The following is a 12925-nucleotide window of genomic DNA, read 5'->3' on the forward strand; positions in this document are numbered from 1 at the left end:
GCTGGGTGGGTGGGTGGACAGATGGGTGAGTGCATGGGTGGGTTGGATGGATAGATGAGTGGTTGGGAGGAAGGGTGGGTGAGTGGGAGGGAGGGAGGGTGGGTGGGTGGTGAGTGGGTGCGTGGGTGTGTGGATGGATGGGTGGATGGAAGAGTGGGTGGGTGGGCGGAGAATATGAGGGAGGGTGGTAGGTGGCAACGAGTCTCTGCCTCCAGCTGCCTGAGTGATTTCTGGGCTAATCTGCACAGCCCCACTGGCTCACTTCATGACCCAAATACCTTCAGGGATTGTGTGGCTGCCAGAATCAGCCGAAGTCTCAGCCTGGGAAACGGTCCCTGTGACTCTCGGTTCTCCCTGCCCTGGTCCGTCAGTTCCCCACGACGAGCACGACTCAGCGTGTCCATCTGAGGTGCAGCCCCGCGGGCCGGTGTCTGACCCGACGCTGCCTTCCAGCCCCGCTAGATCTGATTCTGTACCTGACAGGCAAATCACCGCTCCAGGCTCCTGCCACCTGAGAGCCCGGCATGCCTGCAGCACGCCCCCTCCACACCCCAGGCAGCCAGGCCCCCAACATAGACAGCAGGGCTGCTTCCCCTCAGAACAGCCAGTCCTGGCCTCGCCTCCTTCACCCAGTGCTCATGCCGCTGCTGGGAACGTGAATCTGAGACGCTCCCCTCGGCTGTAAACTGCTCGGGTCTGGTGGACCTTCTGGTTTACTTCATCCATGCCAGGTCTCAAATGACGCTGTGTACCAAGCTGGTGCCAGGTAAGATGTCAGCGAAACCAAAACGGGAGCAGGAAGGGGGAACTGGCCCCGACCACCGGGGACAAGACTCCCACTGGCTCCTTTCCCGGAAGTGTGTGCACCATGTGTATGTGCATGCGTGTGCGTGTGAATGTGCGTGTGTTCATGCATGTATTGTGCACATATGTGTGCATAAGCACAGCACCCCTGGAAGGCTGTCCCAGAGAGATGTGGGTATGTGGAGAGGAAGAGGGGGCCTGCCTGGGTAAGAGGCTCATGAGAGAGAGAGAGAGAGAGAGAGAGAGAGAGAGAGAGAGAGAGAGAGAGAGAGCGCCTGTCATAGAGGCAGACTGTGGCAGGGTGGCAGGAGGGAAACTGGGGACATTGGTGGTAGGGAATGCGCACTGGTGATGGGGTGGGTTTTGGAACACCGTATGACTGAAATCCAAACATGAACAATTTTGTAACTCTGTATCTCACGGTGGGCTGGAGTGATAGCACAGCGGTAGGGCATTTGCCTTGCACACAGCCAACATGGCCGACCCGAGTTCGATTCCTCCGCCCCTCTCGGAGAGCCCGGCAAGCTGCCGAGAGTATCTCGCCTGCACGGCAGGGCCTGGCAAGCTCCCCGTGACATATTCGATATGCCAAACACAGTAACAAGTGTCACAATGGAGACGTTACTGGGCCCGCTTGAGCAAATCGATGAACAACAGGACCGTGACCGTGATATCTCACGGTGATTTAAATGAACACATAAACAAACCAATAAATAAAATGAATCTCTCCAAAGGGAGGGAAAAAGGCTCATAGCAAAGCCTCTAGAATACCATCAATCTCAGGGCTGGGGTGAGGACAGACAGACAAACAGACAGACTTCCTGGCCTCAGTGAGAGCCTCCGCTTCCCAGCTTGTCTTCCCCGGGTGCCTTTCCTAGACGCCCCGCTCCTCCTTCCTCAACCCCTGGTGCTTGCTCAGTGACCGGTGCTCTTGGGGCTGTGACCAGGAGCAGGATGTCTCTCTCCTCTCTAAACTGCAGTAGCAGCGTGTCCAGCCAGTGCCACAGGGAAGGAAAAGGAAAGACAGGCTGTCCAAATTGCAAACAGAGCGTATAACTGAAGGCGACATGATCCGACATGGGGAAAACCCCCAAGAACTCCGCAAAACAACAGAGAGAATTAAAGGCCAACGAATGAATCAGTGTCACATGAATACAAACTAGTGTATGGGGAAAGAAGTCAGCTGTGGGCTGGAGTGACAGTACAGTGGGTACGGCACTTGCCTTGCACACAGCATCCCACATGGTCCCCGGAACCCACCAGGATGATCCAAAAAAAAATGAACTAAACTTTTGATATATTAGCAGTAAACACAACCTGAAAATAAAAATCATTTCACTACTGGCCAGGGAACATAACTCTGGACAGCGTGCTCTGCCTAGCATGTGCAAGGGCTCAGGTTTGATCCTGAGTCACAAAAGAGAAATCACATCCATGGGAAACAACAGGTACCTCCCCAAATCCCAGAGATACTTTGTAAACACAGGCAAGTTTCTTCCGGAGGGGCAAAGTCTGGAGTAGCGGAAACAGTCCTGCCAGAGGACAGAGAAACCCTCTCGCCTGCAGGGAGGTGTACCACAGGCCGCAGACGTGCTGGAGGGTGGACGGACACATCCTGGAGGCAGAACAAAGGGCCCGGGCATGGGAGAGTGGGAGGAAGTTCACTGTTTTGGACAGAGAGTTGAGGGAAGCAACCCAGTGGGAGCTTCTTCAACACGTGGTCACAGAGTGACCCGACGTCTCGCAGCGATAGAAAACCCCGCCGGTCCGGGGAGGTGCCTCGAAGCACGACATGGCTGGCCCTGATGTCCCCCACCCCGCCCAGACCTTGCTCGAACACTCGCTCCCACAAAAACCAACACTAATGTCTCGTCATCATCAGTGTCTCATGAAACTTTTAAAGGAGGAATGGAAGAATTCTTTGAACTCTGGAGCTAGGCAAAGAATATTCTTAGACATGATGTCAAAAGGTTACTGTATGGGGGGAAAGCAGTAAGCTGGGTTCCAGTCAAACGTACATTTTTCTGAGCAAAAGGCCCTGTTGAGAAGATTAGCTATAGGGAATGACCACGCTGGACACGATCTGAGGGTTAAAAGTAGGTGATATTCCTTAACTGCCTTTTTTTTTTTCAGTATCAATATTGCAAACCACAATGCCCAAAAGGGGTGGGGGGGAGGGAGAGAGATAGAGAGAGAGAGAGAGAGAGAGAGAAAGAGAGAGAGAGAGAGAGGAGAAAGAGAAAAGAAAAGCGCTTGCCATAGAGGCAGGCAGGAGTGGGGGTGGGGGTGTGATGGGAGGGAACCTGGGGACGCCAGTGCTGGGAAAAGTACACTGGTGGAGGGATGGGGGTTGGAACACTGTATAACTGAAACCCAATCATGAACAGCTTTGCAAGGGTGTATCTCACAGTGATCCAATAAAAAAAATTTTTTTAAAAGATCCTCTCTTTCTGTGATAAAGAAAAACAAAAAAATGACCAGCTACAGATTGAGGAAAAATATCTGAAAATCACTTACCTGACTCAGATCTAGAGTATATAAAGAAAAAACATCTCCATCCAGGACCTCTGAGCACTGCTGAGACCCCCCCCCCCAAGACCCCATTTATAACTGAAATGTACTATGCTTAGTGTAGCTACTGTTTATTTACTGTATTTACTCCATTCCACGTTAGAGATTCTACTGGGGGGGATAAAATCTCAACTTGAAGCGAATGGAAACAGAAACACGGCTGCACTGCAAATCAAACCAGGACGGCAAATGACAAAGCAGGCAGTTCACCAAGGACAAGGAACTGGCACAGTCCTGAGATATTGCAGGAGTCCATAGCGCCCTGGGGTGGCCCTGCTGGAAAGACGCCACTGTCCCTGCACAATGACAGAACGGACACTCCACACACTCTGGATGCACACCCCTGAAATGGGTTAAGAGTAAATAATTTTATCAATTGGGGGGAAAAAAAACAAGCCACAATTACTGTTGCGTTGCTCAGCAGTGCCCCCTAGTGGAGACCACCTAACCGCAAAGGGATGTGACTCATCAGTAATAGGGAAGTGCACCAATGGGGATGTGTGTCAGAGAATGTGTGTGTGCATGTGCGCACTCCAGGGGCTTCATGGACCCAGACATGAAGTTTCCAGTGACTCATAATAGGAAATATGCACCAATAGGTGGTGTGCGTGTGTGTGTGTGTGTGTGTGTACTTCAGGGGCATCACGGACCCAGACATGGTTCAATTTCCAGAACTCCCTCAACAGGACAGCACTAAAGAGCAGAGTCCTTTCCTTCCAGGTCTAAAGATGTATTTCGGGGTCCGGAGCAATAGTACAGTGAGTTGGGCATTTGCCTTGCATGCAGTTGACCCGGGCTCAATCCCCAGCATCCCATATGGTCTCCCAAGCACCCCCAAGCCAGGAGTAATTTCTGAGTGCAGAGCCAGGAATCAGCCCTGAGTGTCGCCGGGTGTGACCCAAAAAAGGACAACAACAAATGGGATGTGTAAAAGCTACTGATCTTAAGCTTTTCCGAAACTCCAGTATAGCAGATCCGTGCTGGACCTCCGTGTCTGGTGTCAGGCTGGGGATAGAAGGAGCTGAGAGCAAGGGCCTGAGACCGGCAAGGTTGGTGCTTGGTGTCTAAGCCCCTCTGTCCCCCTCACAGCTCCCTTCCGCCTCTCCACAGGGAGAAGACGGCTGTTACCAGTGGGAAGGCCGAGATTCCTACCACACGGTGAAAGATGGGTGGGAGGGGTGCAGGGCCCACATACACCTCTGGCCACCACAGCTGTCCCGACGACAGTAACAGTGCCAACAGTCTTACTGGCTCTGCATGCTTCACGGCTGGCAGACAGGCCACCACCCAGCAGTGACCTTGGTTCTAGGAAGGGTGGACGCAGCACACTGAGTCTCAAGCACCTCTGCCCTGCACACGAGCCATCCCCAGGCCCCAGAAAAGGCACAGAGAACAAAAACCTGTGTGTCCTCCAGCACACACAGTGACGTTAGAGGGTGTTTGTGCTGTTTTCAATTGTAGGACTCCCAGTGGAGTGTTGGCAGTGACCATCCAACAGCCATGGCTCTTTTTGGGTGACATGAGTCAGGTTTTGTGACACTGGGAAAACAGCAAGGAGGAAAGTGGTGATTCCTGAGCCCCTGGCCGGGGAACCTGGCCACCAGCCTCCTGAGCCAAGGGTGCTTTCTGCACCCAAGCCGAGCTGGAGGCACGCTCTGGAGCCCAGGGAGCATCTCTCAGACTATCACGCGCCAAGGGGACCCCGGCAGATACCGGGTCACTCATCTGCTGGGACTTCGAAGCCCTGAACCCAGTGAAACACAGACACGCCAGATCTAAATTACAACACTTTATTGCAGCATCGGCAAAGGTCAGATTTCTGAAGCTGGTGAAGATCGGGCAGCATTTCCATGTGAAATGTTACAACTTTACAGGTTTTGTTTCTTATTTAATTCTACATGCAGAAACAGAAACATGGTAAAAGAAAAAAAATGTAAAATTGCTAGAAAGAAAAATAGATGTAATCAAGTTGTGGCCTCCAGAGGTGCTCTTGAACTAAAGGTACTGTGCCTGTGGGAAAGCCAACGGAAGACAGCTATCCTAATAAATTAACATCTCCAGAGACAGACTAAGGACCCCCGTTTCTACCAGTGGGGGTGGGGCGGGGGTGAGGTGGGGTGGGGGTGAAACAAAACAAAAACAGAAACAAAAAAACGAAAGCAAAATAAAAGCTCTACTATTTCCATACTTAGTTTCGAGACAGAGCTGTAAACCCATGAAGGTCAACACAGTCTTCGGACCCCCGCCTCGCTGCCCGGCGCCCCTGCTCCGGACTCCCTGCCTGGCAGGCGGCTGGTTTCAATGATACTTACGCGGGGCTCCACTCCCTGTGCTGAGGCTGGCACCACACCTCCCTAAGCATCTCAACTCACGCTCTTGGTATGCTAATAGTCTTCACATCTTTCCTTTACCCTAGTAGGCAATTGTGTATTACTGACTCTGATAGATGAAACTGATTTTTTTTCCTCCCTCATCCCTTGTTCCTCTTGAAACCAATTCCTAAACGAAAGCCTTCCTGGCGGATTATCTAGTATTTGGAGATCTTTCATCACTTTTGTTGTCCTGCATGTAAGTTTTTGCTAGAAGGTTTGACTGCTTGCTCTATGCTTTTCTACTGTAGTCCTGGAGCCCCCAAATGTATCTTCTTCCAACACGGGATGTTTGATTCAGAGACGCTGTAACTCAGATCAAGTGTAAACTCAGGTTCACTTCCCCCATGCCATTCCCATCACAACTGTTTCTTCTCCGACTCAAGTCATCTCACTGACGCGTGGTGGAACTGCGCAGGTGTGGAGTGAACCATCTCATTCCCGACGGCCACTCTCGAGAGAAGATTAACCCTCACATGATTTCCATTTCAAAAGGCCGTGTGCCTCGTCTGGAAGCCTCGGCTTGTTCCGGTGTTGGCGAGGCTGCTGTTCCCGCCTCATGGCCCCAGCCTGTCCCAGGTTTAGACTCGCAACTCTCTAGACCGCCATGCTGAGATGTGTCCACTGCTCATTCCATTGCTGGAGGACTCCACTATCCACAACATCAGATACAGGACCTAATGGAATGACACGTGCTGCCGGATCAGCGTCTCCTGGAGGCACAAACAGGGCACCATTAACACGGCCACGGGACGGCGCCAGCGGCCCCCAGCGCCCCCTCCTGACGCCCCTCCCGAATCACAGAAGCGCTCACAAGTGCACGGCTGCCCTCGGGCGCCGAGACCACCGTACACACATGATCGGAACACTTCACGGAAAGATGCTAGAATCACAAAGACACAGGAGCTTTAGGATAACTCTAGAAGAGATCTGGATAAACAGATCTTTCTTCTTTTACAAAAAAATATTAAAAAAAAAAAACAAGTACACCTTCGATGACCCAGACACACAAGCACAGGGCTCCAGCAGGGGCAGGGGGCTGGGCTGGGACCTCTGCTCGGTGCCTTTCTAAGGGCTGCGGGTTCAGGGCATACACTACGCCTGGGCAATGTCCCCCAAACTAGTAAGATGGAGTCTCTCTGTCCATCTAGGACGAGCCCTCACTCAGAAGCAAGATCACTGGAGGTGTCAGCAGTTACGAGGACACTGGAACAAGACAAGCCACACAGTCCGTACGGAATAGCTTCAGAAATGGGAGACGTACAGCACACGCACACACACACTCACATGTGCACACTCACACAGAGCCACCCGAACACACACACACACACACGCAGACACACACTCACACAGAGCCACCCAGAGAGAAAGGTGAACCCAGGATGCCAAGTGAGACAGGCCTGGGGATGCCAGTGCTCAGGCACGGCCATGGCTGCTGACCTTGACTTCCAGCACCCAGGAAGGTGCCCCAGTGCTGAGCTTTAGCCACCCAATCTTTAGTGCCTGGATACGACAGCCTGGCACAGCCTGTTTCTCCCAGGGCAAGTGATATCAGCGAGAAGCACGCAAAGAACAGAGTGCAAATGTGGTAAACACCAGCGTTCCCAGTTTCAGGCAGCAGAGCCCAGGATGGGCAGTTCTGTCCAGAGAGCAGAGCAGGGCTGAGCCTGGGCCACGCCATGAGCCAAGCAGGGGCTGCCTCAGGGAGCAGCACACAGCCACCAAGGACACCGACCCTCAGCTTCCCAAGGGCGCTGTGCCCTCGGACCAGGCGGCAAAGGCTCCGTCCTGCTCAGTGACAATGGCAGACTTGGCTCTTCCAGCCTCCTAGGAAAAGCAATATTCACCAGAACGGTCTGCAGAGCCATACCCAAATCCAAAGCTATGCCAAGCTATTGAACTGTGAACAATCAGTATTTGTTTCGGGGAGGTGCTCGGGGGACCCAGGGGTCGCTCGTGATTCGGAGCCAACTGAGGTGGTTCAAATAAGGTGGTTCACGGAGCCTGCAGCACTGGGAACCCCCAAGCTATCGCAGGAGGGTCAGGGTATGTCCTAAAAAGCCCTTAAATGACAATTTCCTTATCTGCCACGTGACAGCGACAGTATTTATGATTCATTTAAAAAACAAAACACTAGTAAGGAGTCAAATCAGCCACACATCAGATTTGAATCACAGGAGCTGGTTTCCTGGGGAAGGGTGAGCACACGCTTTGCATGGTGCTGCCACACCAGTCTCCTGAGCACCCCAGAGCGGGCCCCCAGCCAGTCCTGTACAGGAGGTCCCCCACAGTGGCCAGAGTCCGGCCTGGCCCACCTCCATCTACTGACGAGACCCTTCCCACCATGCCCGTCTTTGCACGACTCCACATCGTGGAACATGCGGGCCAGAGAGGCCAAGGACCCCTCAGAGGCTCCCAGCCTGCGGGCTCATGCTGCTACACACTCACAGCTCCCAAACACGTGCATTTTAAGACCCTACTTACTGCGTGTGTGTGTGTGAGAGAGAGAGAGAGAGAGAGCGCGCGAGAGCGAGAGAGAGGGAGAGCGAGAGCGAGAGAGAGAGCGCAAGCATGTGCATACGTGTGCATTAGCCATCCAGGATCTTCTTGTGCAAAGCATATGCTCCCCCACAGTGCTCCCCCCTGCCCTGCCAGGGCCGACTGAAGTGGAGCAGACATGGAAAAGCTGTGTTCAGAGCCTCCAACAGGAAAGGCAAAGCACAAGCAGGTGGGCAGACGTGGGCGCCAGGGGCAGGGGCATGAGCTTGTGAAGGGGCCTGCGCCGAGGGAGCCTTGTTCGCCACGCACCGTTCGGTCTCCCCCAGCGCCTGGGGGACGGCTATGGAGGAGATGAAACGGCAACGGAGTGAGGGGACAAGGCCCAGGTGTGCGGACCGTGTGGGGCCAGAGGGCAAGGCCTGACGACATGCATGTCACCAGAAGGTTCGGGCCAAGGCAGAGAGGGCACCTCCAGCGGGACCCGCAAGTCAGGGAGCACACAGCAGCTGACAGGGCTGGCACGGCCAGCCGAGGAGGGGCCGGAGGAGCTGAGACTGACCGGCAGGCCAGGGCCAGGCCAGGCCAGGCGTGTTGTGACTTGAGGCGGAGGGTGTCTGCCAGCACAGTATGGAGGGGAGGTGGGAGCCCAGAATCAACTGCCTTTGCCAGTCGACTGGGGAAAGGACAGCAGCCTGTTCTCCAAGCCACAAATGCTCTGAAGCTGGTCCCTGAGTGCCCCTGGTGGGCAGGGCAAGGGGCACCTCTGCCCAATCTCGCAGCAGCTGCGAGACCCAGGGGAGATGAGGCACCCAGGAGCACGAGAGAGATGGGACCCAGGGCAACCTAGCCCAACCCCGGGCGGTGCTCAGGAAGCACTGCCGACACCTCCTTCCACACGCCTGTGGAAACCCACCTATAAGTGGAAGGACCAAAAAGACTCCCAATGTACCCAAAGGCCCTCTGCCCCGGCCCTTCCTTCACCCACTCTGGGGAAGGCTGCTCTCTGCACGGGTGGAAAAGCCTCGGGCACAGGGATGGGATGAAGGCGGGGACCAGGGCCATGATGGAGCCAATGGTTCCATCCTCTGGCACGGAGACAAGGGAACACAGAGGGCACCACCAAGCAGGCCAAAGGGGCCAGAGCAACAGGGCAGCGGGCAGGGCGCTCGTGCAGCCAGCAGCCTACCCGGTCTGCTCCCCTCCCCCCAGATGGTCCTCGTGGCCCTGGCAGGAGCGGTTCCTCCATGCAGGTCAGGAGCACTCACAGGGCGTGGCCCAGGACAGAGAACCCCCCTTGCCAGCGTCGTTATGCGCCTGATGAGGTGGGACGGTGCATAGACTCTAACTTGAATTTGGGGGGAAAAACAAACAAACAAACTTGACACTTAAGAGGAGGAAACAGGTCTCCAAACAAGTCTCTGACAAACAGATTTTCCACATCACGATGTGCTAAGTTATCTGAGCAGATGGCCAGAGAAAGTGCCTCAGGAACACTCAGACCGGGTGCCAGACACCGGGGGCTGCTGGCCTTGCAGTCTGATGCCGAATGAGATCAGAGAGGGCAGTGGCGGGAGGGCACTGGCCTTGCACAAGGCTGACCCGGGTTCAATCCCCAGAACCCCCTAGGGTCCCCCGAGCCCACCAAGAGTATTCTCTGAGCACAGAACCAGAAGAAAGCCCTGAGCACTGCCGGGTGTGCCCCGCCCCCCCGCCACAAAGAGAAAAAAAAAAACCACTGTTGGCTAAAACCTGAGTTATTGATGATCAGAAAAGAATTTAAATAATTTTATTCCTGAAAAAAGTACAAATAAGGTGCAATCAGGGAACATCTTCAATGTGGAAATCCTTATAGAGTTTTGATTATTAAATAACTTACAGTTCAAGAATACTGGCACGGGAGCCAGAGTGATAGCACTGCAGGTAGGACGCTCGCCTTGCACACGGCCGACCCTGATTTGATTCCCAACATCCCATAGGGTCCCCCAAGCACGCCAGGAGTGATTCCTGACTGCAGAGCCAGGAGTAGGCCCTCAGCACGCAGCGTGTGGCCCAAAACAAAAACCAAACAAGAAAGAGAACTGGCAGAGATCCCCGGAAGCACAGGAAACATGTAGGAAGCACAGCACCTGGAAACAAATTCAACCTTCAAGCTTGGAAGTCTGGCAGACGGGTTTTTAGATGCTGGGACCATTACGATGACTTAGCACTAACCGAGTGACTTCTCTCTAATGCATCTAGAAGAACTAGTCCTCTATCAAGGCCAAAGAGAAATGAAGAAAACCCGGAGTCCGCTCTGAGAGAGTGAAAGCTAGGATGTGTAGTTGGGCTGGAGGCTCTCAGACACCACCTGCGCCCGGTTCTGGCCCCACAGACCTTGGATCTGGCCGGGAACCGGCTCCCCTCCCCCTCAATCCCCTCACAGCCACCTACCTCCCGCCAGTCTTAAAGATTAGATCCGCATTAGGTGCTCCCTTGGGATGTTGGTAGCGAGGCCGCCGCTCCCGGTTGGTGTTGGCTGGAGCCGGGCGCTGGGCGAGAGACTGCAACATCTCTGTGGTAGGGCGAGAACAGAGGAGAGGTTAGACTCTGCGGGGGAGCCCACACCAGCCACACACCCCAGCCCTCGGGATCAAGCTCACTGGGCCTTTTGGGTGGTGCTCTGGGCATCTCCGGCTCTACTCTTGGGGCTCGGGGACCTATGCAGTGCTGGCACTGGACCATATTCAGCCCCGAGACAACCCGACCCCCTGTGTTCTCTGCAGCTCTCAGGGAACTCACCTTTTTAGACACAGAGTGGATAAAGCACAGAGAGGGTACAGAGGTGACATACTGGGGGTGCCAGCAGTGAGCACCGATGTTCCTCTCTGGGCCGACTCGCCCCCTGTGAGTCTGAGACAGCACTGACAGTGCAGAGAGCAGGCTGGCACATTAGCCGTGAGCACAGACAAGGCGAGCCCATCTCTGCCAGTTCCTAGATACAGGACTTTGGGTTCAGCTTATCCCTGTGAAATGGGGACAATCATGAACTCGCTTCCTAAAGCCGCTGTGAGGACTAAGTGCCGAGATGTCTGCAGAGAGCTGAGGGCAACGTCCCAGGGACGCATGCTCACCAAGCACTGCTTACCCACTACACGGGGGGGGGGGGGGGGGGGGGAGGACGGGGGGGGGGGGAAGGGGAGAAGAGGAGCCCAGCCCTCAGACAGACACCTGGATATTTGTTCCTACAACCATCTCCTGCCCAGGAAGCAACCGCTCTCCAGTGTGAGGTGAACAGCTGTGCCAAGCCTGTGCCAACAGACATCCCTCAGGGCAGCCCCTGAGGTTTCTGGGTCACGGCCCAGGTCAGCCCTGAGGGGATGTGAGCCCCCTCACACGGGGAGCACCGGAAGCCAGAGTCCAGGATTCCCAAAGAGCCAGAGCCAACGGGACCGGCAGCACGAGACGGTTAAAGATCCGTCGACTGCACCGGCACATGCAGCGCTAACACGGTAGCAAAATGAACGGGCGACAAAAACCCCATTTCCATCGTGATGCAGAGTGTAAGGGGGACCCCCGTGCCCGCCACCTGCCCCAAGCTCACCTTGGTAATCTTCCTGCTCCTGCCGTTCGTTGATGTCGAGAGTGAGCTTCTTCATTCTCATCCTCTCCTCTTGCTCCGCCTGCTGTTGATTCCAGTGATTCGCAGCAAGTTGGGAAGACATGGGGACATTAAGGATCTTGAACTGGGAAGAAAACAGCAAAGGAGTCACAAATGGCCCAAGGAAAGGAGTCTAACAGAGCTAGATGACTTAGAGAAAGAGCGTCTTTCCTTCCCTGTAAGAGACAGGCTGTGTCTAAGAATATGAACAGCAACAGCAGCCCTTGCCGAGAGACAAACTGGGCCTGGGTGTGGAGTGCAAAGCCTCAGAACTTACAGGTGTGAGGAGCAGAAGCTGCCCATCCCCTGCCCGTTTGGCACCAGACTTTGGGCATCACAGCCGGCTGGTGTCCTGCTCACCCCTCTGGTACGAGACCCTACTGTTGCAGAGACAGTAGCAGGCTGGGGAGGAGGCCGGCACTGCCGCCCTCTCAGTTAGGGGAGAGCTGCATCCACGTGATGCATTTAATAGGATGCCTCTGGTTTAGAAAATTCATCAAGCCCGCCAGGAGTGATCTTTGAGAGCAGGGCTCAGACTTACACCGAGCACCAATAGATGTGCCCCTAAATCCAAAATCAATCAAAAGCACAGAATGTACACCTGGACACCAGGCCAGATACACTGAGATGAAAAGCTTTAAGTGTGGGTTTGGAACCATCTTATTGTATTTCATATAATAAATGGTTTGCATTTCATATTATACAACTGCAATTTATAGGTATTAGCTACTGAAACTCTTAAGAATATTACATAGTTGGCTTTATAAATTTTGTTTTAAATGACCAAACATCTCATTTAAATGTTATTCAAATTATTAGCAATCTTTTAACTTGAAAAAGAAATAACGGCATTATCCTTTCTTTTCAACTCATTTCACATGTGTAAAGTTCTGTTTTTCTAAATAGTACAGAAGTACAACTGCGCACCAAGCTGGCGCCTGAGATCTTCCTTCCCAAGGCAAGGCCCTGGGAGGAGGCACAGTCCACGTTTCTAGCAAAACTGCCCCACCAGAAGAGCCAACACCCAAAAGTCAAATAAAGTAAT

At 53.8% G+C, this 12925-nt stretch overlaps 2 protein-coding genes across 5 annotated transcripts in view; one reads left to right on the top strand and one right to left on the bottom strand.

Annotated features, from left to right (window-relative positions):
* SEC61A2 (SEC61 translocon subunit alpha 2) overlaps positions 1–12925 on the top strand; it is a 257743-nt gene that overhangs the window by 109835 nt on the left and 134983 nt on the right. The window lies entirely within an intron of this gene.
* UPF2 (UPF2 regulator of nonsense mediated mRNA decay) overlaps positions 5152–12925 on the bottom strand; it is a 79386-nt gene continuing 71612 nt past the window's right edge. For all 4 annotated transcript variants that reach the window (XM_056114698.1, XM_056114694.1, XM_056114699.1 and 1 more), the window contains 3 exons: positions 11824–11965; positions 10674–10794; positions 5152–6457 (listed from right to left, as the gene is read on the bottom strand). In XM_056114698.1, coding sequence (XP_055970673.1) covers positions 6448–6457; positions 10674–10794; positions 11824–11965 — 273 coding nt within the window. In that variant the 3' untranslated portion in view covers positions 5152–6447. The remainder of the gene's footprint in view (positions 6458–10673; positions 10795–11823; positions 11966–12925) is intronic.

Source organism: Sorex fumeus, unplaced genomic scaffold, assembly GCF_029834395.1.
Source record: "Sorex fumeus unplaced genomic scaffold, SorFum_2.1 ptg000026l, whole genome shotgun sequence".
Classification (NCBI taxonomy): domain Eukaryota; kingdom Metazoa; phylum Chordata; class Mammalia; order Eulipotyphla; family Soricidae; genus Sorex; species Sorex fumeus.